At 38.2% G+C, this 24,595-nt stretch overlaps 1 protein-coding gene across 3 annotated transcripts in view; it reads right to left on the bottom strand.

Moving 5' to 3' along the window:
- VPS26A (VPS26, retromer complex component A) overlaps positions 1-24,430 on the bottom strand; it is a 34,440-nt gene extending 10,010 nt beyond the window's left edge. The window contains exons 1-6 of one of the 3 annotated variants that reach the window (XM_045437641.1): positions 24,300-24,430; positions 16,677-16,826; positions 4,995-5,070; positions 3,679-3,835; positions 2,923-3,087; positions 246-352 (exon numbers count right to left, since the gene is read on the bottom strand). In XM_045437641.1, coding sequence (XP_045293597.1) covers positions 246-352; positions 2,923-3,087; positions 3,679-3,835; positions 4,995-5,070; positions 16,677-16,826; positions 24,300-24,302 — 658 coding nt within the window. In that variant the 5' untranslated portion in view covers positions 24,303-24,430. Of the gene's footprint in view, positions 1-245; positions 353-2,922; positions 3,088-3,678; positions 3,836-4,994; positions 5,071-16,676; positions 16,827-23,949; positions 24,134-24,299 lie in introns of those variants that run through there. The other 2 variants (XM_045437640.1, XM_045437642.1) reach the window with 2 other exon arrangements.
- Between the last annotated feature and the right edge of the window lie 165 nt (positions 24,431-24,595).

Here is a 24,595-nt window from a genome sequence, read left to right as displayed (position 1 = left end):
ACACTTTTTACCGTATAGTAAAACTTTTTACACTTTATTTTTGAAACGTGTGAATTTATAACCTACTAATTTTGATGCTTTTTAAAATATTTATAAAAATTAATTTCTAAAAGGCATGATTATTAAACAATACTAAGTATCAAAATTTGTATCCAATGTGTATATTTACTGTTTAAACAATATTTTAAGATTTTTAAATTTCAACTAAAACAGGAATTTTAATTCAAATATTTTTTTTGACTTACCAATTCCTGTGATCTCTTTTTTGATCAGTTGCAACTCCATATGTTGGATTTTTATTCTTACTAATAAAAAGTAAATTTTCCCAACAATCACATCCTTTAAATGATACCTTTGGGGAAAGAATATACCTCATTTACTAAATATCAGTTTAAAAAACAAACAAAAAGAATGAAATATGTCCTGAAAGGCTTTAGCAGACATCTTTAGGATAGTAACTATTTAAGAATACCATTTTGGGGGCGCCTGGGTGGCTCAGTCGGTTGAGTGTCCAATTTCAGCTCCATGAGTTCAAGCCCCACGTCGGGCTCTGTGCTGACAGCTCAGAGCCTGGAGCCTGCTTCAGATTCTGTGTCTCCCCCTTTCTCTGCCCCTCCCCTGCTCATGCTCTGTCTCTCTCTCTCTCTCTCAAAAGTAAAAAAAAATAAAAAAATTTTTTAAAAAATTAAAAAAAAAAAAAGAATACCACTTTGACTCTTCATATTATTTAATGTTCCTTTTTTACAAAAAAGTTTTTATTATTTTACTATAAAATTAGGAATCGGGGTGCCTGGGTGGCTCAGTCGGTTAAGTGTCTGATTTCGGCTCAGGTCACGATCTCACAGTTCATGAGTTCAAGCCCCGCGTCAGGCTCTGTGCTGACAGCTCAGAGCCTGGAGCCTGCTTCAGATTCTGTGATTCCTTCTCTCTCTGCCCTTCCCTGACTGACGTTCTGTCTCTCAAAAAATAAACGTTAAAAACAAAAAACAAAACAAAACAAAAAAACAGGAATCAAGCTTTTACTTGACTATCAATATACCTCAAAGGAAGAATTAGCCTGATTAACTGCAGGTCCTTTACTTAGAGCTTAGTTTCCAAAGAACTTAAGCGCAAAAAATTAAAATTTTCATGCTTGCAATATTTATTTGGTGTATAATGATGTTTCTGAACATCAAAACTCTGCACAAGAGTTTAGTGTCCTTACTCTAAGTGCTAGAATAGCACAGTTAACAAAGCACTTGGCCATAAAGAGACTCCACAGGTTGAGTCTGCTGCTGTGATATCTAGTCATCAAAGACCTTTCCCAAGTATTCTGAAATAATGTGGTAATAAACCTAGAAATTACTACAATACCCAGAGGGCTTTTTAACCTTCTCCCAGGTTTGGATCTCAAAATAATTTCCCAGGAATTGATCAACGTAATTATGTCAGGCTGAAGGGAGGCTTCCAGTGACAAGCTTTTAGGTCCTAAACAATTTGATAATTTTATTAATAATATGATTTGAGACCCTGAAGGCATGTCTATATCACATTTTTAGTGATATACACTGGCGAGTGACAAGTAATAAAAGTCATTTAACAGAAGAGTACACAGGAAGGGGATAAAAGTATACATCCATTTCTTCAACAAATAAATTTTAGTGGAAAAAAAAACAAATTAAAAGAAATTTAAGAGTCAAACTACTAAATGAAATGTGTTTGGATACACTGGATTTGAACAAATCTTGTGTGGATACTGATTTGAACAAACCACGTGGGAGAAAAAGATATTTTATGAGACAATCAGGGAAATGTGAACACTGACTGGATATAGTATGGGTATTAGCAAACTATTAATATTTTTAGATGTAACAGTATTACCGTTCTATTAAAAATGATACACAATTTTTATGGATGAAATTCCATGTCTGGAACTGGCTTCAATATAATCTATGAGGAGTGTGAGGGCTGGATACAGATAAAACAGACCTGACCATGTGTTCATAACTACTGGAGCTGGGCAATGGGTACCTGAGGATTCACTACAGTGTCCATATACTCTGGTCTATACTTAAATTATTCCATGTTAGTTTAAAAAGGCATTAAACAATAAACAAAACAGAAGCCCATTTCTGTAAAAATGCAACATTATATAAACGTGATATATACCTTCCCCTCCCCCATGGAAAGGTACACAAGAGAATATTAAATGTGATTAAGTGGGAAAAATAATAGGAGCTCCTGGGTGGCACAGTTGATTAAGCGTCCAACTCTTGATGTCAGCTCAGGTCATGATCTCACAGTTCATGAGTTCAAGCCCCGCATCAAGCTCTGAGCTGATGGTGCAGAGCTTGCTTGGGATTCTGTCTCTCCTTCTCTTCTGCCCCTCCCCAACTTGTGCTCGCTCTCGCATGTGTTCTCTTTTAGTTTTAAAAAGATAACTAGGCTAAAGTTATATCAGCCCAGTAAGGTAAATTTTTAGAGACGTGAGGTATTAGTTGCCCTCTGAGATGGTAAGATCCTCTATAAAAATTGACCGGGGCACGTGGGTGGCTCAGTCAGTTGAGGATCCGACTGTTGATTTCAGCTCACATCAAGATCCCAGGGTCATGGGACTGAGCCCTGCATCAGGCTCCGCACTGAGTGTGGAATCTGCTTGAGATTCTCTCTCTCTCCCTCTGCCCGCCTCCCCAACTTGTGCTCTCTCTCTTTCTCAAAAAACAAAAAACAAAAAACAAGCAGAGACCTATTAGGAATAGAATACAAAAGACACCTGCACTGAGTTAGAAGACGCCAAAAGTTTCTTTCTGTTCAGAGATTCTACTGGGCTGTTAACATCCGATTAATGTCAATTTTATCCTTACCCTGACCAATTTACAAAGACCTGAAAGGTTTGTTAATTTTCCCTGAACATTTAAGTTATCTGTTGTTAAAGGTACTTACTTTGATTTATTATATTCAAATTCTATGTGTAGACAATCTTCAATGCCCACTTCCATCTTAATAGAGTTGTTAACATCAGGATATGTGGCAAGCTGGTGAACAATAAGATCATATTCTTTTACCAAGTCTGTGAGTCTTCTTACTATTGTCACTTTAAGAAAATACCTATGAAGTTAAAGGAGAGGGTAAGTTAAATCTCCTACCATAAATTTCAGTGTCTTCAATAAGCAACATTAACTGCAACTCAGCTTTCCTCCTTGCTGATCCTTTGGGATCAACTTACTTCATTTACGAATTCGAATTTTTAAATGCCCCCATCAAAAAAATACAAAGAACAATTTTAAGAATAGTGTACATACTTTTTTACACGCATTTGAAGTGCTATGGTCACACCTACTTGGGGAAATCTCTCTTCAGCACTTCTTAACCATATACTAAATGGGATTTGTTGGGAAACTAATGGATTTTGAGGTAATTCTGTTTACCAGACAAAGAAAGTACCTAGGGGACGATTCATACAAAAGAAGTATATGACTAAACCAAACTTCTCGTGATGGGGTTCTCTAAATCTATGATAGAAGACTATTGTTACCTCAGATGAGCATTAGCTAGACAAAACAAAATATTTGGCAGAATTCCTAAAAATCTAAAGCCTTTCAGTCCAGAATTGTAATTAGAAGTTCTAATGAGTCATTCAACAGTAGCCATTACTTTCTGTTTTTGACACTATCTACCGTTGCTAATACGCATTCATACCTCAAGCGGACATTGGCACCGATGTAAGATTCATATGGCTTTTCAACTTGCATAAATTCAAAATCATAACTTCTGCTCTGAGTCAATTCTCCAGGCAAGGCTAGTTCTTTCACTAGGTTTACAAATTCGTGAGTATTACTCTTGTCATTGAAAAGTTCTAAGAAATTTGAAAAAGCAAAAACGACCAATTACATTTAATATCTGTTTCATTAAAACTCAAACTTCTACCTCCAAAGCAAATCATTTTTACCAAAATAATTAGTTGATTTGTCTCTAATACACTAGAGCTATGATATAAATTCCATTATTCCCTTCATTATGCTCCACCTAGGCATAAAAAAATTCAAGCAGCACAGCACAATGAAAATTTCTATTATTAATAACGTATTCATCCCTTTAATGTAGAGTTTGCCCAATATGAAGCTGTTTTAATAGACACATTTCCAGCAATTATTTGAACCTCCTCCCCTCAAGGCAGAAAGCATTTATTGTTTTGCTTTAGTTAGGCAAATATATTACCTTGATAAAACTATAATATACAAATACAAAAAACTTTTCAACTATCAGTGAATTACTAAAATTTGCCCCCTCAAATATAATCTCATCTGGAATAGATACAGAAACAAGTATCTACCCATTCCAATTTTGACACTTTAAAAATGTATAGAAAAACCTAGAAAGCTAGATTTAAAACCCAGCTATGTATACTGTATTAGAAAGACCCATTTTCTTTTCTCTTTTCTGAATCTGTAGTAGCAAAAGATTTATAAAGTTTAACTCCTACTAAATCAAGAATGCCTCTGAAATACATATATGGAAATATTTATGGAAGCTGATCTAAGTCAAGAAGAAATTACATCCCTCCTTTTCACATGGAATCTTCTGACAGGTGAGTCTGGCTACAGGCACACATTAGGTTAGGAAGACAAATGGCATGGGTAATTAGAAAGTGAAGGATGAAAGTGACACTGGAAATTGTAAAGCTGGTGAAAGATGTAGGCAGATGGAAATTTCAGTGAGTCAACTAATTTTACTTGAATTATTTCTCAAGGCTGGTAGCTCACATAACTCCTTTCATTTTTAGTAACTAAGTTTAATAACAAATAAAGGTAGGTTGAGTCAAGTATCATTTAATACAATACAAAGAAACCTGTTTTAATGTTTACAAAATAAATCCTCTTTTATTATGCAAAATCAATTCCTTCCTTCCACAAAGCTAAGCTCTAATTCACGTATGTAAGTGCCAAATCCAACCCTTTTCAAACTCAGTTATCATTAAAAAAAAAAAAAAAAAGTAATACTATTTTAAAACTCACCAATTTGACCTACAAATTCAATTCTAATTCCTTGGTGCTCTAGCCTCTTTCCAGGTTGCTTAAAGGCTAGGTTTACCTGCCAAAACATGAAATTATAAAAGATGTTAACAATCCTTTGAGTGGGCCTACTAATAGATTCCTTCCAGATGAATGCAATATATAAGCCTTTCAGGTATTCATTTCTGAAGTTTGAGACACCACCACATACCTAGATCATGATGACTTTATAGCAGTAGAGAAGGTATAACTTATACAATCACTTATACATAAATTTAAAAGCACCTGCTTTGTTAGGAAGGAATCCTTTATAAGCTGGAGAACTATACTCAAATCAAAAAAAGGGAAAACTTTCAACTATTCAAATGCGTTTTCCAGTCAAATAGTTAAACAATTCTACACAATAGCATTTTAATGTAAGGTAATCACTAATTCCAAGAATTTACTTAAAAAGGTCATTTTCAGCTCTTAGTAACCAAAAATATATTGTTATAATTCCTAACCTTAAAAGCCATGTTTATTGCCCCTGAATCTGCTACTCACCCTAAAAACAGAATTTCTAAAGATTTAAATTTTGAGTATGATTTATCTCACATATTTTTTAAGTAAAATATATAATCTTTAAATTCCTAAATTCATATCTGCCAAATGGAAAACTTAATTTTATAAATTTTTAATTTGAATTGACAAAATATCCGTAAAGTACATACATATTAAGAAAATTTTTTCCAAACATTAAAGGATTAGCTAACATATAAAAAAGCATACTTCCAGATGTATTCTTTACTATAAAAAATATTAACATGACTCAAAAAAGCATTTTTAATAATGCTTCTCAAAAGATAACAGTAATCAAGGGTCAATAAAAGCAGAGGTCCAATTACTTCTGTTTGAAAACTATATTAACTAAAATATTCATTTTTCTATATCTTCCATATCTGTAACCAGAATGAGTTAGTTACTTGCCTTCCAAATTAACATCTCAGAGAAAGAATAAACAAATTGTGGTACATCATATGATGGAATATTATTAAAGTTTAAAAATAATAAGATCAAAGAATTTTTAATGATGTGGGAAGATGTGCATGGTATGTTACATGAAGGAAGCATGGTCAAATTGTATACAAGCATAATGCCAATTGTATTTTTTAAACTACACAAAAGAAATACTCTTAACAACAGTTTACTTCTGGAATGTATGAGTAATTTTGTTTTCTTCTTTGTAGTTTTCAAGATTTCTTTTGTTGCTCTTTTACAATAGGCAAATAACACCTTCAAAGTCAGAACAATACTTCTTGAAGGAAAAAAAATTAGTACTTAGAGGCTCCACATAACACTAACAAGTTGAATTTTAGGTTTGAACCACAAATAAAACAAGCATAAAACTAGCATAAAACAAGCATACTCCCAGCTGTTTCACAAGCCAAGCAGGAATTAGAGCTATTCTCTAATTTATACTAATAAAACACATAAGAAGAACATACTTTTTAAAATGTCTGTTTGGCAACAGGTTTTGGGAATGTCTTCATTTGAACATGGCTGTGTCTGGTATTTTTTAAATGTACAGACCTTCAAAAAACATTCTGAAACCCTATTATTAAGGTAGAAATGCAAAGTTATTTCATTTTCCTACCAAATTACCTAAACTCTGAAATTGTCCTTGGTCTCCTACTGATGTCAAAAACAGTTGCTTTTTAAGCCTAATGCAAAATATTCTGGAATCTAAAGGATCCCAGAGTTAGAAAACATAATTAAGCATATTTAAAAGCTGTTCTAAAAGGGAGCATAGAAACATAAATTAAACTAGGATAGTGAACTGGGTTAAAAAGTTTTAATACTGTTACAATTTTGTAACTTTTATTACAATTTCAAATTTACAAAATAGTTTTAATAACAGCACAAGGAAATTCCATATAATCTTTATTCAAATTCATCATGTTTATATTCTGTCCCATATGCTTTACCACCTTTTCTCCCTATATATATGTGCACGCATAGATACACGACTTTTTCACAGTTGAGAATAATCTGGAAGCATCATGCTCCTCTATAATCTCTTACATAATCACAGTGCAATTATCAAAATCAGGAAAGTTAAAACTCCACAGTTTATATTCGAATTCCAACAACTGTCCCAATAATGTACTTTATACCCTTTTTTCCTTCTGTCCAGGCTCTAATCTAGAATCGTATGTTACATACAGTTACGTCTTTTTAGTCTCCTTTAATCTCAAACATTCCTCAGTCATTCCCTTTCTTGACCTTGATGTTTTTAAGAATATAGGTCACTTACTTTGTAGAATATCCCTCAATTTGGGTTTTGTTTGATGTTTTACCACAGTTAGACTCAGTTTATGCATTTTTGCCAAGAACATCGCAGAAAATGAAGTTGTATCCTTCTCAGTGTATCTTATTAGGAAGTACATGATGCCAATTGGTGATGTTAACTTTGATCATCTGGTCAAGGTGATCTACCAGGTTTCTCCAATTTGAAGTTACTACTTTTCCCCTTTGCTATTAATAAGTAATTTGAGATATGTGAGACTATGTGTATACGTGTAAAAGGCCATGAAAACAAAACATAAGGAAACAATCCATATATAAAACATACACAGGGGCAACTGGGTGGCTGAGTCAGTTAAGCGTCTCTTGATTTCGGCTCAGGTCATGATCTCACAGTTAGTGAGTTCAAGCCCCGTGTTGAGCTCTGCACTGACAGTGCAGGGCCTGCTTGGGATTCTCTCTCCTCTCTCTCTCTCTGCCCCTCTCCCCGCTCATGCATTCTCTCTCTCTCCTCTTTCTCTCTCAAAATAAATAAACGTAAAAAAAAGACATATTCATCACTCTAACAGGCCAATCTCAAAGCTCATTCTTCAGCATATAATATCCCGTAGATGCCTCAACTAATGCTGTCTTCAGGAGCTATGTAAGTGGTGAAATTCATCTACACTGTGTTTAAGACAAACATGTATCAATTTCCACACCATTTATAGTATAATTTACAGTTAATTACCAAGATATCTGTACTCTGTTGTTGCTGGATATTGTGGTTTCCCAAAATTAGTTTCAACTGCTGCCAGAAGAATAAAGTCCATATTCTTGAAAGATACTTCAGTAATATTCTTTGTTTAAAAAATTAAACTATAAAGCCCTTAACCTCAGAATAAACCTCTGTTCACTTTTGTAACAAGGAATTCAGAATTCACTATGGGTGGCTTGGTAGACAAGCTTGAATTGCTTCAAGACAATTTACTTATCACTGATCAATCTAAAAGAATGTTAAGGAATTATACCTTATGAACCCACCAAAAATATTCCCAGAAAAATCACTATCAAATCTTTCACAATTCACAATTTTCTACAATTATTGTACCTAGTAATTTAAATTAATAATAAACAATAATTAAATAATCAGTAAGACTCTCAGAATTACTCAGAAGGCCTAGTGATACAAGTTGAAATTAATTTTATTTATTTTTCATTTAATTTTTTCAATGCTTTTTTTTTTTTAACATTTATTTATTTTTGAGAAACAGAGTGAGACGAAGCATGAGTGGGGGAGAGGCAGAGAGAGAAGGAGACACAGACTCGAAAGCAGGCTCTAGGCTCTGAGCCAGCGGTCAGCACACAGCCTGATGCAGGGCTCGAACCCACAAACTGAGATCATGACCTGAGCAGAAGTCGGACGCTCAACCAACTGAGCCACCCAGGCGCCCCTCGATGTTTATTTTCTTTTTTTTTCAACGTTTATTTATTTTGGGGACAGAGAGAGACAGAGCATGAACGGGGGAGGGGCAGAGAGAGAGGGAGACACAGAATTGGAAACAGGCTCCAGGCTCTGAGCCATCAGCCCAGAGCCTGACGCGGGGCTCGAACTCACCGATCGCGAGATCGTGACCTGGCTGAAGTCGGAGGCTTAACCGACTGCGCCACCCAGGCGCTTCTCAATGTTTATTTTCAAGAGCACACGTGCGTGCAAGTAGGGAAGGGGTGAAGAGAGGGGGCAGAGGATCCAAAGTGGGCTCTGGGCTGACAGCAGATAACCTGATGCAGGGCTCAAACTCACGAACTGTGAGATCATGACCTGAGCCAAAGCTGGACACTTAACCAACTGAGCACTCTTCCTCTCTCTCTCACACAGTAAATTAATAAACTTAAAAAAAAAAATGAATACAATTCAGAGAACAGGAGAAAATATTTGTGAAACGTAACTGATAATGGACTTGTATCCAGCATATAAAAAGAACTCCTGTAACTCAATAAAAAGACAACACAATAAAAAGAAAAAAAAAATGGGTATGAATAGACTTTTCTCCAAAGATATACAAATGGCAATCAGCACATGAAAAGATGTTCAGTACTAGTCATTAAGGAAATGCAGACCAAAACCATGAGATGAGATAGCACTTCATACCCACTAAGATGGCCATAATAAAAAATGCAATATTAAGTAGTGCCAAAAAAGTGAAGAAACTGGAACCCTCATACATTGCTGGAAAGAATGTAAAATGGTGCAGCTGCTTGGAAAAGACTGGCAGTTTTTCCAAAAGTTAACACAGAATTAACATGACTGAGCAATTCTACTCTAACGTATATACATCCAAGAGAAATGAAAACATATATTCACACAAAAACTTGTACACAAATGTACAGCATTATTATTCATAACAGCCAAAAAGTAGAAACCCAAATGTCCTCAACTAATGAACCGGATAAAGGAAATGTGGTATATCCCTCCATATTCCACATGGATATATACTGGAATATTAACCATAAAAAATGTTTTGATACATGCTACATGAACAAACCTTGAAAACATTATGCTAAAGGAAATAAGGCAGACGCGAAAGGGCAAATTTTGTATGACCACCTTTAAGAAATAATTAGAGGGGCGCCTGGGTGGCTCAGTCAGTTGAGCATCTGACCTCAGCTCAGGTCATGATCTTGTAGTTCGTGAGTTTGAGTCCTGCATTGGCCTTGCTGCCCTCAGCACATAGGCCACTTTGAATCTTCTGTCCCCCACCACGCCATCCCTTCCCTGCTCACACTCTCTCTCTCAAAAATAAATAAAACATTTAAAAAAAAATAACTAGAACAGGTAAATTTACAGAAAACAAAGTGGACCAGAGGTCTCCAGGGACTGGGAGAAAAAGGAAATGGCTAGTTATTGTTTGATGGGTATAAAGTTTCTCTTTGGGGTGATGAACAAATTTTGTAATGGTTGTACAACTCTGGGAATGTAATTAATGCCACTGAATTGTACTTAAAAAATGGATAAAATGGCAAATTTAGTATATTTTTTTTTACTAACTTTTTAAAAAGGAATGAACCCTGAAAACATCACATTAAGGAGCTAGACACCAGAGGCTATATATTGTACGAGTCCATATATATAAAATATCCAGAAAAGGCCAATCCATAGAGAAAAAAGATTTGTAGATTAGCGACTGCTAGGTGTCTCAGTCCATTCGGGCTGCTATTACAAAATATTGTCGACAGGATGGCTTGTAAACAACAGAAATTCATTGCTCACAGTTCTGGAGGCTAGGAAGTTCAAGATCAGATCAAGTGCCACCAGACTTGGTTGAGAGCACTCTTTCTGGTTCACAGATGGCTATCTTTTTTACTGTGTTCTCACATGGCAGAAGGTATAAGGGATTTCTCTGGGGTTTCTTTTATAAGAGCACTAATCCCATTCATAAGGGTTCTGCCCTCATAACCTACTCATGTCCCAAAGGCCCCATCTCCAAATACCATCACGTTGACAATTAGGTTTCAACACATGAATTTTAAGAAGGCACAAATATTCAGTGTATAGCACTAAAGAAGCAATTGCTAATGGTATGGTGTTTCTTTTGGGGTGATGAAAATGTTAGGGAATTAGTGGCGATGGCAGTACAATTCTGCAAATATAGTAAAAACACTGACTTGTACACTTTAAAAGGGTGAATTTCATGATACGTGAATTATACTCAATAGGTTATTTTTTAAAAAAGAAAAGAAAGCAAATGTCACAAATAGACCAATGGAACACAACAGAGAAGTTGGAATAAAATCATACAACCTCTAAACTATGACAAAGGTGATATTGCAGTGCAATGAAGGAAACGATAAATGTTCTGGGTTCACCAGATATCCATGTGGGGGGAAACTAGCCTTGACTCCTATGTCACACAGACAAAATCAACTCCAAGCAAACTGAGGCTCTGAATGTGAAGTGTAGGGGCACCTGGGTGGCTCAGTCCATTAAGCATCCGACTTTGGCCTAGGTCATGATCTCATGGTTCATGAGTTCGAGCCCCAAGTCAGGCTCTGTGCTGACTGCTCAGAGCCTGGAGTCTGCTTCAGATTCTGTCTCCATCTCTCTCTGCCTCTCCCCTACTCATGCACTCTCTCTCAAATATAAGTAAAGATTAAAAAAAATTTTTAACGTGAAGTGTGTAAAATAAACAAATTTACAGGAGAAAAGTAACAGGAGAATATCTTCATGCCCATAACATAGGCAAAGATTCCTTAAATAGGATACAAAACATACTAACAAAAAGGAAACTGGGGCACCTGGATTGGCTCAGTCATTAAGACTCTTGATTTTGACGCAGGTCATTATCTCACGGTTTGCGAGATCAAGCCCCATGTCGGGCTCTGCACTGATGGTGCAGAGCCTGCTTGGGATTCTCTCTTCTTTCTTTCTCTTTCTCTCTCTCTCTCTCTCTCTCTCTCTCTCTCTCTCTGCCTCTCCCCGGCTCGTGCTCTCTCAAAATAAATAAACTTAAAAAAATAATAATAAGGAAACGTAACATTTGTAATGTATTAAAATTAAGAGCTATTCATCAAAAGACAGCCACAAGGGGGCGCCTGGGTAGCTTAGTCAATTGAGCGGTCAACTTTGGCCACGTCATGATCTCAATAGTTTGGGTTCGCTGCTGTCAGCACGGAGCCCGCTTCAGATCCTCTGTCCACCTCCCCCCCCCCCCCGCCCCCGCTCCTCCCCCACTCTCACACACTGTCTCTCCAATATTATACATCAATAAGAAAAAAGTCAACTGAGTAGAAAAATGAGCTCTCCCCACTCCCCAAAAAACTTGAATAGACACTTCATAAAAGATATCAAATGGCCAATGCATCTATGAAAAGTAGTTCAACTTCACTGAACATCAGGGAAATCAAAATTAATACCATGTAACAATCAAGGGAATGAGACTATGAGAAGACAAGTCATAGAATGAGAAAAAGATCTGCAGGAGACACATCTGGTAAAGGACTGTTATCCAGAACATAAAAAGATCTCTTAAAACTCAACAAGAAGAAAACAAACAATTTAAAAATCTGCCAATTAAAAATTAGGCAGATCATGTGAACAGGAGCCTCACCAAAGAAGATACACATTTGGCAAATAAACATAAAAAAGATATTCAACATCCCATTACCACTACACACCTATTAAAATGGACCAAATCCAGGGGTGCCTGGGTGGCTCGGTCGGTTGAGCATCCGACTTCGGCTCAGGTCATGATCTCACAGTTTGTGAGTTCGAGCCCCGCATCAAGCTCTGTGCTGACCGCTTGCTCAGAGCCTGCTTCAGATTCTGTCTCTCCTTCTCTCTCTGCCCCTCCCCCGCTCACGCTTTGTCTCAGTTTCTCAAAAATAAATCAATGTTAAAAAAAAATTAAAAAATAATAACAGTAATAATAAAATAAATAAAATGGACCAAATCCAGAAAGCTGACAACACCAAATGCTGACAAAGATGTGGAGCAACAGGCGCTCTCACACGTTGCTGAAGGAATGCAAAATGGTAGCACTACAATGAAAGACAGTTTAGCAGCTTCTCACAGAGCTAAAGATAGGCTTACCACACAATCCAACAAGCACACTTCTAGGTATTCATCCAAAAGGGCTTAAAACTTATACCTATACAAAACTTGCACAAAGATGTTTGTAGCAGCCTCACTCATAAATTGCCAAAACTTGGAAGCGACCAAGATGTGCTTCAGTAGGTGAGTGGATAAATAAACTGTGGCACATCTGGGGCATCTGGGTGGCACAATCAGGCATCTGACTCTTGATTTCAGCTCAGGTCACGATCTCACAGTTTGTGAATTTGGGCCCCACACAGCACAGAGCCTGCTTGGGATTCTCTCTCCCCCTCTTTCTCTGCCCCCCTCCTGCTTGCCCACCCACTCTTTCTCTCGGTCTGTCTCCTTCTCTCAAAATAAATAAGTTAAAAAAAAAAACTTTAGAAATTCTTTTTTTTTTAATGAGAGAAAGAGAGCGAACAAGCAGGGGAGGGTCAGAGAGAGACGGAGACACAGAATCTGAAGCAGGCTCGACTCTGAGCTGTCAGCACAGAGCCCAACACAGGGCTCAAACTCACAGACTTCGAGATCATGACCTGAGCCTAAGTCAGACGCCTAACCAATTGAGCCACCCAGGTGCCCCCACCCCCCCCCAAAAAACCCACAAACTTTAAAAAGAAAAGACTGTGATACATCCAGACAATGAAATATTATTTGGCACTGAAGAGAAATGAGCCTGTGAAAAGACATAAAGGAATCTTGCGTATTACAAAGTTAGAGAAGCTAATCTGAAAAGGCTAGATACTGTATGATTCCAACTACATGACGTTCTGCAAAAAGCAAAACTATGGAAACAATAAAAAGGTCAGTGGTTTAGGGGGCAGGACAGGGAAGACGAACTGGCAGAACAATCGGTGGGGGAGGACAGGGGAGATGAACAGGTAGTACAAAGAAAAGTATTTTTCAGGCAATGAAAGTATGCTGTATGATATTATAATGATGGATATATGCCATTATACATTTGTCCAAACTCACACAATAGCAACACTAAAAGACTGAACCCTCAGGTAAACTATGGACTTTGGGTGATTATGATGTGTCAATGTAGGCTTGTCCTTGGTAAAGACTATGCCACTCTGGTGAGTGATGTTGATAATGAGAAGCTATACATGTATAAGGGCAGGAGGTATACAGGAAATAACTGTACTTCCCCCTCAATTTTTCCGTAAACCTAAAACTGCTTAAAAAAATAATTCTTAAAAAAAAGTTCTGGAAAAAAAAAGTATGCAGACAGAAATTCACATGTCAGGAATACCATAAAAAGAATTTATTCCTGCTTTGGATGGGATATCAGACCTCTGAGAACTTCAAAACTAGATCTAATATATGCAGGATTTTCATGCAGAGTCCCTACAATGCAAAGCCAGGTTTGGAAACCAATTATTCAGTCCAACCTCCCTAATTTTAAGGTGAAATCCATAAGGTTAAATGACTGCCCCGAATTATCTACCAAGATTGGTAAAGTCATGGCTAGATCTCCCAACTCTAATCCAACAATCTTTTTTATTATATTCAGATATTTCAGAAAACCTAGACTTGTTCTTAGTGAACATGCTGGGTCACAGATAATCAATGCTTGTTTTCTTCTCTTTTAAGCTATCTTTTCAAAATACTCATAAATCATCTATTTAATAACGTGTTCTAAAGGTATGTCAGGAATCAATATTAACAGCAGTTACAACATTTGCAAAATAGATACAAAAAGCAAACATCATGTACCCCTCTGATAAAAACAACAAAAACACTACCCACATATACTCTTGCCAATAGAATTTAACTTGTGTCTCATCAAGTCTCTAAATTCAGCTACCAATTTACAAGGCAAAAACTCTGTCATGAGTATCCAATCACAAAGAACTCTGCAGTTCAAGTGTCCCAAGTTCTTCAAAGTTTAAAGAAAAGATAATCATAAAGAGGGAACCAGAGATTGAAAGAGATTTAAAAGTGGTATCAATCTTTTTAAAGGAACAAGAAACAATTAAGAAACACAAGGGACTTTATTATTATAGAAAGCATAGTGGCTGGCTTCTTTTGAGAAGAGACTATAACTGACTGAGATGAGACACAGGGACAACTGGCAAAGTTCTCCTTCTTGACATCAATGGTAATTACAAGAAAACATGCCTTATATTATTTATTTTGTGGTTTTTCTCTACGTGTTTTATTTTATAATAAAAAGGTTAAAAATGAAAAAAAAATCTCAGGTCAATAAATAATCAAGATTCCAGATACGGTATCTTTTGAGCAACAGAAAACATTTATCTACCAAAGGTTTTATCATTTTTAAAAATGTAGTCTATAGTTATTGATTAGGTCTACATATGATCTCTAGCAATTCCAAAAATATAATCTGAAGGCCTACTGTTTTTTAAAAACCACACTGAAGTAGCTTTATTTCTTTCAATTTGTCCTCTTCCTTTATTTGTCCTGTAAACATCAGCCATGAACTCCTAATTGGCCCAGATGACATAAGATTATGTTAAACCAGACAATAAATGTTCCCTTCTAGACTTAAAAACAAATGGGGCACCTGGGTGGCTCAGTTGGTTCAGTGTCCTATTTTGGCTCAGGCCATGATCTCACGGTTCATGAGTTCGGGTCCCGCATCGGGCTCTGTGTTGACAGCTCAGAGCCTGGAGCCTGGAGCCTGCTTCCGATTCTGTGTCTCCCTCTCTCTCTGCCCCTCCCCCACAAGCACTCTGTCTCTCTCTGCCTCTCAAAAATAAAGAAAACTTGGGGCGCCTGGGTGGCGCAGTCGGTTAAGCGTCCGACTTCAGCCAGGTCACGATCTCGCGGTCCGTGAGTTCGAGCCCCGCGTCGGGCTCTGGGCTGATGGCTCAGAGCCTGGAGCCTGTTTCCGATTCTGTGTCTCCCCCTCTCTCTGCCCCTCCCCCGTTCATGCTCTGTCTCTCTCTGTCCCAAAAATAAATAAACGTTAAAAAAAAAAAAAAAAAAATTTAAAATAATAAAAAATAAAAAAATAAAGAAAACTAATAAAAAAAATTAAAAAACAAACAAAAGTTATGATAATGGGTATCAATCATATTTGCTAAGGTATAAGATTATTCTACAAAAAAAAGATTATTCTTCTACATTGTTTGATAAGGAAAAGGGGCAAAAGTGAAACCTTACGTAAGGTATCATAAACATATCTGACTATGCACAGATACATTCCAAATGTACATTAAATCCTCTACAGAGTACCAAGAAATGAGATCAACAGACACCACAGTAGTAGTGTAGAGAGATAAGCTACAAAGAATGAGAAAGAAATTTTTAGAAAGGTATACTAAAGAATTATCCCCAATCTCTACAACTCAACTTAATGTAAAAGGACAAACAAACTTTTGAGTGGATCACAGCCCCAATGAAGAAGCTAAAGCAAAACATGCATAGTCACAAACACAAAATTCTGCATACAATTTTAGACTCTGTCCCTGTAATCCTTCCAGTAAGAATCTCTCTTGTAGGGGAACCTGGGTGGCTCAGTCAGTCAAGTGACTCTTGACTTCAGCTCAGGTCATGATCTCCCAGTTCGTGAGTTTGAGCCCCAAGTCAGGCTCTGCGCTAATAGTGTGGAATCTGCTTGGGATTCTTTCCCCCTCTTCGTGTACCCCTCCCCTGCCCCATTCTCTCTCTCTCTCTCAAAATAAATAAGCAAACTTTAAAAAAAAATCTTTCATTATATGGAATCAAGGATTTTAGCTGACCTTCCAAAAAAAACCTTTCATCTCCAACAAAATCATTCAAATTTAGAAACAGCACAGACAACTTTGATGACTAATTCTAATATCCTACAACTAGGTAGTTCTCCCAAACACAAGATTTACCTTTCCTGAAACAGATTCTCCATCATAGAAAAGATAGTGTTTTTCTACTTTGCCATCTTCAGTTTTCATCTCGGCCATTTTCCTGGTTTCCCCATCATTAAGGACAACATCGATCTCACAAATGGGTCCAAAAAAGCCTCCAAGAAAACTCTGAAATAAAAGGAAAATGCCCATAATTATGTGTTGTCAGACAGTACATTTTGTAATTCAAGTAAAATTACCTATGACCTACAGTTAAACAGACTGCAAATCTGTTGAGTACAACAAGGAAATAAGAACTTAAATTCCACATCAAAACTAAACAAATTTAGGAGCACCCAAGCTGGGTCAGACCGTGCAACTCTTGACCTCGGGGTTGTGAGCTTGGGCCCTACATTGGGTATAGAGATTACTTAAAAATAAAATCCTAAAAAAAACAAAAAACCTAAACAAATTTAGTATAACAATGCACATACAACTAATATTGTACTGTACATTAAAATGTTAGGAGGGGCGCCTGGGTGGCGCAGTCGGTTGAGCGTCCGACTTCAGCCAGGTCACGATCTCGCGGTCTGTGAGTTCGAGCCCCGCGTCGGGCTCTGGGCTGATGGCTCAGAGCCTGGAGCCTGTTTCCGATTCTGTGTCTCCCTCTCTCTCTGCCCCTCCCCCATTCATGCTCTGTCTCTCTCTGTCCCAAAAATAAAAAATAAACGTTGAAAAAAAAAAAAATTTAAAAAAAAAAATGTTAAGAGGATAAATTTATATGTTTTTTACCACAATTTCTTAAAAGGCAAAAAGAAAACTAAAATTTAAACATGCTATAATTTCAATCATTGCCATAGGTAAATGCTATAAATAATTACTAACATATACCAGAAATCTAAAAAAAATTTTATTTATTGATTTGAGAGAGAGTGCACAGGGGAGGGGCAGAGAGAATCCCAAGAAGGTTCCATGTCGTTAGTGTGGAGCCCAATGTGGGGTTCAAACCCACAAACTGTGAGATCATTACCTGGGCAAAAATCAAGAGACAGACACTCAACAGACTGTACCACCCAGGCACCCCTAAAAATTAATTCTTAATATATGGTTTGAAAAGTCACCTTTATTCTTCTGTGTGGCTCTTTCATATAGCAGAACTCATAAAATCCAAATTATGCGTATAGATCCAAATGAATTATTACTATGTACTACTTACTATAAAATGCACTGCGATATGGGTCTGAACAGGATGTGTTACATTGTGTAAGCCCTTGGAATAAATAAAACTGGCTCTAGTAGAGGAGACTAAATTTCTGTGAATTTTTCCGAAGAAAATGTATAAGCTGGGGTGTCTCGATTGCTCAGTCGGCTAAGCATCCGACTTCGGCTCAGGTCATGATCTCAGGGTTATGGGATGAGCCCCGCATCAGGCTCTGTGTTGGGGACACGGCCTGCTTAAGATTCACTCTCTCTCCCTCTCCCTGTGCCCCTCTGACTCTAAAATATAAATAAATAAATAATAAAATTTACATGAAGAACCATCTCCTATCCTGTCATCCTACATCCTTTCTTAGTCTGCCCTACACAACCACAGTAATCTCTCAAAAACATAAACCTGATCATATGCTGTTTAAAATCCTTCAACAGGCTGGTGAGAGTACAAATGGGAACAACTACTTTAGAAAACAGGTGGCATTATCTGGTAAAGCTAAAGGTATACATACCCCATGACCCAGCAATTACACCCCTAGTTATCTACCCTAAAGAGAACTCTTACACATGAACCAGGAAACAAATGTAATAATGTTAATAACATCATTGTTCACAATAGCTCCAAATAGGAAACAATTCAAATATCCATCAACAAGAGAATGGGTACATAAATTTTAGTCTATTCATAAATAGGCAAAGGAATGAGACACAACTATACACACAGATGACTCACACACACACATACCCACTAATACTGAAAGAGGCCAGACACAAAAAGAATACACATGCAATATTATTCCGTTTATTAAAAAGTCAAAAACATGTAACATACACTCTAGTATTAGAAATCAGGAAGTGGCTAGAAGAGAGCACAGAGGGAGCTTCTAGAGGGCTAGTTATGCTGTTGTGTTTTTAATTTTTTTTTAATGTTTATTTATTCTTTGAGAGAGACAGCGCATGAGTGGGGAAGGGGCAGAGAGAGAGAGGGAGACACAGAATCTGAAGCAGGCTCCAGGCTCTGAGCTGTCAGCAGAGCCTGATGCGGGGCTCAAACACACAGACCATGAGATCATGACCTGAGCTGAAGTGGGTCACTCAACCAACTGACCCACCCAGGCACCCCCCTATGCTGTTTGTTTTTATCAGAGCACTTCCTACACAGGTTCATTCACTTTGTGAAGATACATCAAGCTGTATATTTGTGCACTCTTCTGTACTTCACTGTTACACACACACACACACACACACACGTATTCCCTAACGTGGCCTACATGTAACTGGCTCTACCCATTACCTCCAACCACACCAGCCTCAAATTATCACAGTTAATCAAATTTGCCAGTTTCTTTCTCATCCTAGACCAAGTATCCTTAACCTAACTAATTCATCCTCTGAGTCTCAGTCTGACTCATTTCCATAAAGAGGCCTTCCTTTCCTTCCTAATTGAAACTAGAGTCTCCAAATTTAGGCCTCACAACACCATGTAGTTTTTACTTCATCATTTATTATACTGTGTGCTTATTCAATACCTGAATCCCTAACTGAACCGTAAATTCCGTGAGGACAGATACTTTATCCTTTGCTCATCACTGAAGACACAGTAGCTATGGGTAGTATGTGGAATTTAGTAGAAAGCATTAAAATATATACTGAATGTTAAATTAATATTGAATGAAACACATACTGTTCTGGGGACCCTGGGTGGCTCAGTCGGTTGAGTGCCCGACTTCGGCTCAGGTCATGGTCTCACAATTTGAGTTCAAGCCCCACACTGGGCTCTGCGCTGACAGCGTGAAGCCTGCTTCAGACCCTCTATCTCCTTCTCTCTCTGCCCCTCCCTCTCTCTCTGTCAAAAATAAATATTAAAGAAAACTTAAAAAAACTAAATATAAAAAAGTTAAAAACACATGCTGTCCTCCTAATAAAAAATAGATACAAAAGAAAGGAGTTAAATCTGGAATATTTGGTGAAACTAGCCCTCCCCTCAAAAGTTAGCATCGGTGCAGTAGCTAAGTCTAGAGCAAGGAACTTGCATCAAATCTCAATTCTGTCCTCAGGTAGCAGAGTAACAGCAAGCAAGCTAATGATCCTCTTAAAACTCAGTAGGTCACAGGATGATACCATGATCAAAGAAGACAGTGTTTTCCTAAATTCTAAGCCTGCTGGGTTTTATTAATCCTATATTAACAAAAAGATTGTGATTTCAGGGATGCCTGGTCGGCTCAGTCGGTTAAACGTCTGACTCTTGGTTTCCACTCAGGTCCTGATCTCACAGTCTGTGTGTTTGAGCCCCGCATCCAGCTCAACACTGATTGTGCAGAGCCTGCTTGGAATTCTCCTTCTCCTCTCTCTCTGCCTTCATCTGAGTTGTGCTCTCTCTCTCTCTCTCTCAAAATAAATAAACTTAAAAAAAAAAAATTGGCAAGTTTAAAAATAAATATATCGTAATTTCAAGAAATCAACTCAAAAAATTGCCAGATTTGTATTTTTGACATACTACAAAAACACAAGCAGCATGTTTTCCTTTCAGCAATGTTTTAATCTTTCCTGGCAACATTACAAATAACAAAGTCAATTTTAACCAGAAAACTAATTTTAATCAGAAAATGATTCTGAACTTAGAATGAAAAACATCAGTGATAGGTCATATGCACTGTCCCTTCCTAGTTAGCTTTCACACTCCCAAGTTTTAAATTCAAAACTTGCTCAAGATGGTTTATGTTCTCCTAAGGGCTACAGATATGACAATGCACAGCAGCTCAAAATCAGTCTGCTGATAGGGGCGCCTGGGTGGCGCAGTCGGTTGGGCGTCCGACTTCAGCCAGGTCACGATCTCGCGGTCCGTGAGTTCGAGCCCCGCGTCAGGCTCTGGGCTGATGGCTCAGAGCCTGGAGCCTGTTTCTGATTCTGTGTCTCCCTCTCTCTCTGCCCCTCCCCCGTTCATACTCTGTCTCTCTCTGTCCCAAAAATAAATAAACGTTGAAAAAAAAAAATTAAAAAAAAAAAAAAAAAAAAAAAAAAATCAGTCTGCTGATATTTACTAATTATCAATTATGTGCAAACTACTGAGCCAGCCAAGGTGGCAGGGAAGGGTGGGAAGGTGGGAACTGCTATGGGAGGAGCAATTATGAAAGGGTAGAAGACAACAACCTCATTTAAGATATAAAATAGAAGCAGGAAAATAAAATTCAATTTTTTCATTCCCCTTTAATACTTCCCAGAGCTGCTTCCAGGAAAAATAAGATTCGAAAACTACAAAAATTCTTTTACAAACAAAAGCAAATATTATGGTAACTTTTCCCACATATGGATACTTAACACACAGAGAACTTAGGATTTGAAAGCTGACACTAAAAGATCAAAATCAAAATTGCCACTAATTAAAATGGTGTAAAAGAGGGGCACCTTGATGGCCCAGTCAGGCTAGGCAACCAACTCTTCATTTCAGCTCAGGTCATGATCTTGCAGTTCAGGAGATCGAGCCCACATTGGGGTTCTACACTGACAGCGCAGAGCCTGCTTGGGATTCTCTCTCTCCCTCTCTCTCGCCTCTCCCCTGCTCACACTTGCTAGTCTTATAAAACTTCACAATTAACTAATAACATAATTATATAGTTAAATAGTAAGTCTTATTTTGACATGATAGGTAAAAATTAAAAATTCCTACGCATTAAAAATATGTGAAAGCTATGTTATCCTTTATTACTTTCTGTATGCATATAGTATTTCACAACTAAAACTTTAAAAAGTAGGCTTACTTTTCAACATAAATTGTCAAAACACTAAGATGGGGACAGATTAGTTTTTTTTAAAAGCCTAGTTATAATACATACAGAAGCATAATAGATTAATAAACTGTAACATTTTAACAAGATTAAGTTAACAAACACCATGAGAATTCAGCAGCAGGTTAACATCCAGTTTTTCACATTAGGACACATCAAAAACAAACTAGTCTTATCAAAGGCCTCCAGAAAACTGTCAATGTCTTACAATTAACAAGTAGACAACAGAGAGAAAAAGATATCTGAGGAAAGTTTGTCTTTTCTCTTTTCCTTCTTTTTTTTTTTTTGTTGTTTATGTATTTTTGAGAGAGAGAGCACGCAAGTGGAAAGGAGGGCAGAGAGAAAGAGAGGGAGAGTCAGAATCCGATGCAGGCCCTAGGCTGTCAATACAGAGCCCAACAAGGGGGGCTTAAACCCATGAACCTTGAGATCATGACCTGAGCCAAAGTCAGATGCTTAAGCGACCAGACCGACAGAGCCACCCGGGTGCCCCTTTGTTTTCCTTCTAAAAGGAGTTGAAAGAAAAAAGATTTGTCTACCCAAAGTCTTGCTTTTGAAGTTTTTACTACAAGATATGCATCTTCCGTCATTTCAAACAAAAGTCATAAAATTAAAATCTTTTTTAATTATTCACATCAAATTTTAATAATTTTCCTGTTATGTAAAGAAATCAAAATACATAATTGACAGGATGGTGAAGACTAGGAGGTAGAAAGTGAACAATTGTAAAGAAGGTTAGTATACATTAACATAGGCTTTTGCTGAAATTACAGAAGACATGTATTAAACTGAAAGATTACTCATATCTTCAAGTGAGTATTTAAAATATGAGATTTTCAGGAGCAATATTAGACAATAATATACAAGTCAAAACTCTTAGGTAGCCTTTAAGTAGCTAACCTGCAATATATATGACTATTAAAAGATTACAGCATTGTTTTTACAGTTTTCTAATTGTGGCCTAACCCTCCTATCACCTTTAGGTTAACTTGAGATTTTCTATATAATTCATAAACCCATACTGGGCATTACCACCCAGCAAAATTACATGTGAATATGTTAAAAGCCAACAAACTCTTTAGCCCTCACTGAAGAAATTTCACTACCTCCAGTGGATGTAAAGAAATGCAACTCAAGGTGAGTAGATAGGGAGGCTCTCAAAATTTACACAAGCAATGAAACAGCAAATTTTCTTGCATAGGTTACATTTATGTCCATTTGTGTTATAAAGCTTTACAATTCAGTTTATGTTTGATGAGTAACTTGAAAATAAATTGCTCTTAAACTATTCAAAAGCTTATTAAAAGTAATAATTTTAAAAATAAGCAATAAATAGGAGGGCCTTTTATGTCTTCTTGGCAAATTATATTCAATTAAAAAAGACTTCCCTAACTCCCTCACTAGGCAAGGTCTGCTTTTTAGATTTATCACAACTGTAATTTCCACGTTAAATAAATAATTTGTACAAACAGATGTTTACCTCCCTCTAGACTGTAAGCTACAAGAGAGCAAGGCCTGTTTCAGTCTTGCTCGTGGCCCCTGGCCAGCCTAAGTAATTATTTGTTGCATGAAAAAAAGGGCCCCAGTTTAAGAATGAATAGGTCTGTCTTTTACTTTTCTGATTTTAATTAAATCAACACGATTTCTGAGTTTAAGATGTATTTATTCAAAACAATTTATTTTTAATTTTTTTTAAATAAACCTAGCTTCTGCTTCAGCCAAAACTCTCAGTTTACTCAACCAGTGAGCTTTGGTAAAGCTGATAGTATCAAGAGAGCACACAGTAGGCACTCAACGTACACTTGTTAAAATCAAACGAATACCACAAAGTGAGCCAAATGAGATCCAATCTAGAGACGGCCAACACACACAAAGTTAAACGCCTTGTGCTTCCCACGAACCGGTTGGAGTACTCCGATTTCCCTCCCTTCTCTGTTCCCTAGGCCATTTCAACATCCCGAAGCGTTAAGTTTCTAGAAAATGGCTTGGGGAAGGAAATGATAGCCAAAGCTTAAACTAGCGGGCACAAAACCAGTGTCTGAATTAAAATCATCCCACTTCAACGTCCTTTCCTTTTTTTCTCCCATTCTACAAGTGTCAAAATCAAGGCTGAACTGGGGTCAGGATATGGCAGAATGTCACCACAAAGAGATTAAAACAACAACAACAACAACCCGGAGTTTATCAAGCTCGTGACACTGAAAAAGAGTGACCCAGTACCCCCCCCCGCCAACCAGCCCGGAACTGGGGGACTCCCGGGTCACTCCACCTGAAGGGAAGCTAGGCTGTCCGGAAGGAGCGGAGGGACTAGCTACCTTGGAAGGGGAGGCGGCGCTGAGCCCCCGCAGAGGCGGGGTCCGAGTACCCAGCCAGGGCCCCCACAGCCGGTCGAGGAAGGCGGGCAGAGGCTCCGACATGGCCAGGAGAGCGCTCAGCCGCCCGCAGGTGCTCGGGCCTCTGCGAGACCGGGAAAAGGCGGCCCCGCCCGCCCTTCCCCGATCCCGGGGTGGCTAGACAGGCCTAACCCGGTTCCCCGCCCTGCTCGCCGCCCCCCTCCTGCCGCTCCCCTCCGCCCCACCCGGGATACCCGGCCCGCCGTTGGCGGGCCCGCCGCACGCTGTAGGGCCAGGACTGGAGGCGAGAGCGCGGGCCGCCGCGCACTCACCATTGTCAGCGCCGCCGCCGCGTCCCCCCCACTTCACTCCGCTTCCCTCAGGAGAACTCCCAGCCCAGATTCCCTCCTCCCCAGCGCCCGTCACGTGACCTGGAGCCGCTGGCCGCACGTGACCCCTCCCTTCCTTTCCTCCTCTCCCCCTGCTCAGGTCCCCTCCCGGCCTCTTGCCCCGCCCCACTGGCCAGCCAGGCCCTCGAGGACTGGCAGTTTGGAGGCGGGGCCTCGTGCTCCACCCTACGGCTGAGGAGGCGGGGCCACTGAGATGACGTAAAGTGGGAGGGGCCTGG

Source organism: Leopardus geoffroyi, chromosome D2 (genome assembly GCF_018350155.1).
Source record: "Leopardus geoffroyi isolate Oge1 chromosome D2, O.geoffroyi_Oge1_pat1.0, whole genome shotgun sequence".
Lineage (NCBI taxonomy): Eukaryota > Metazoa > Chordata > Mammalia > Carnivora > Felidae > Leopardus > Leopardus geoffroyi.
This window is presented reverse-complemented; position numbering and strand designations above follow the sequence as displayed.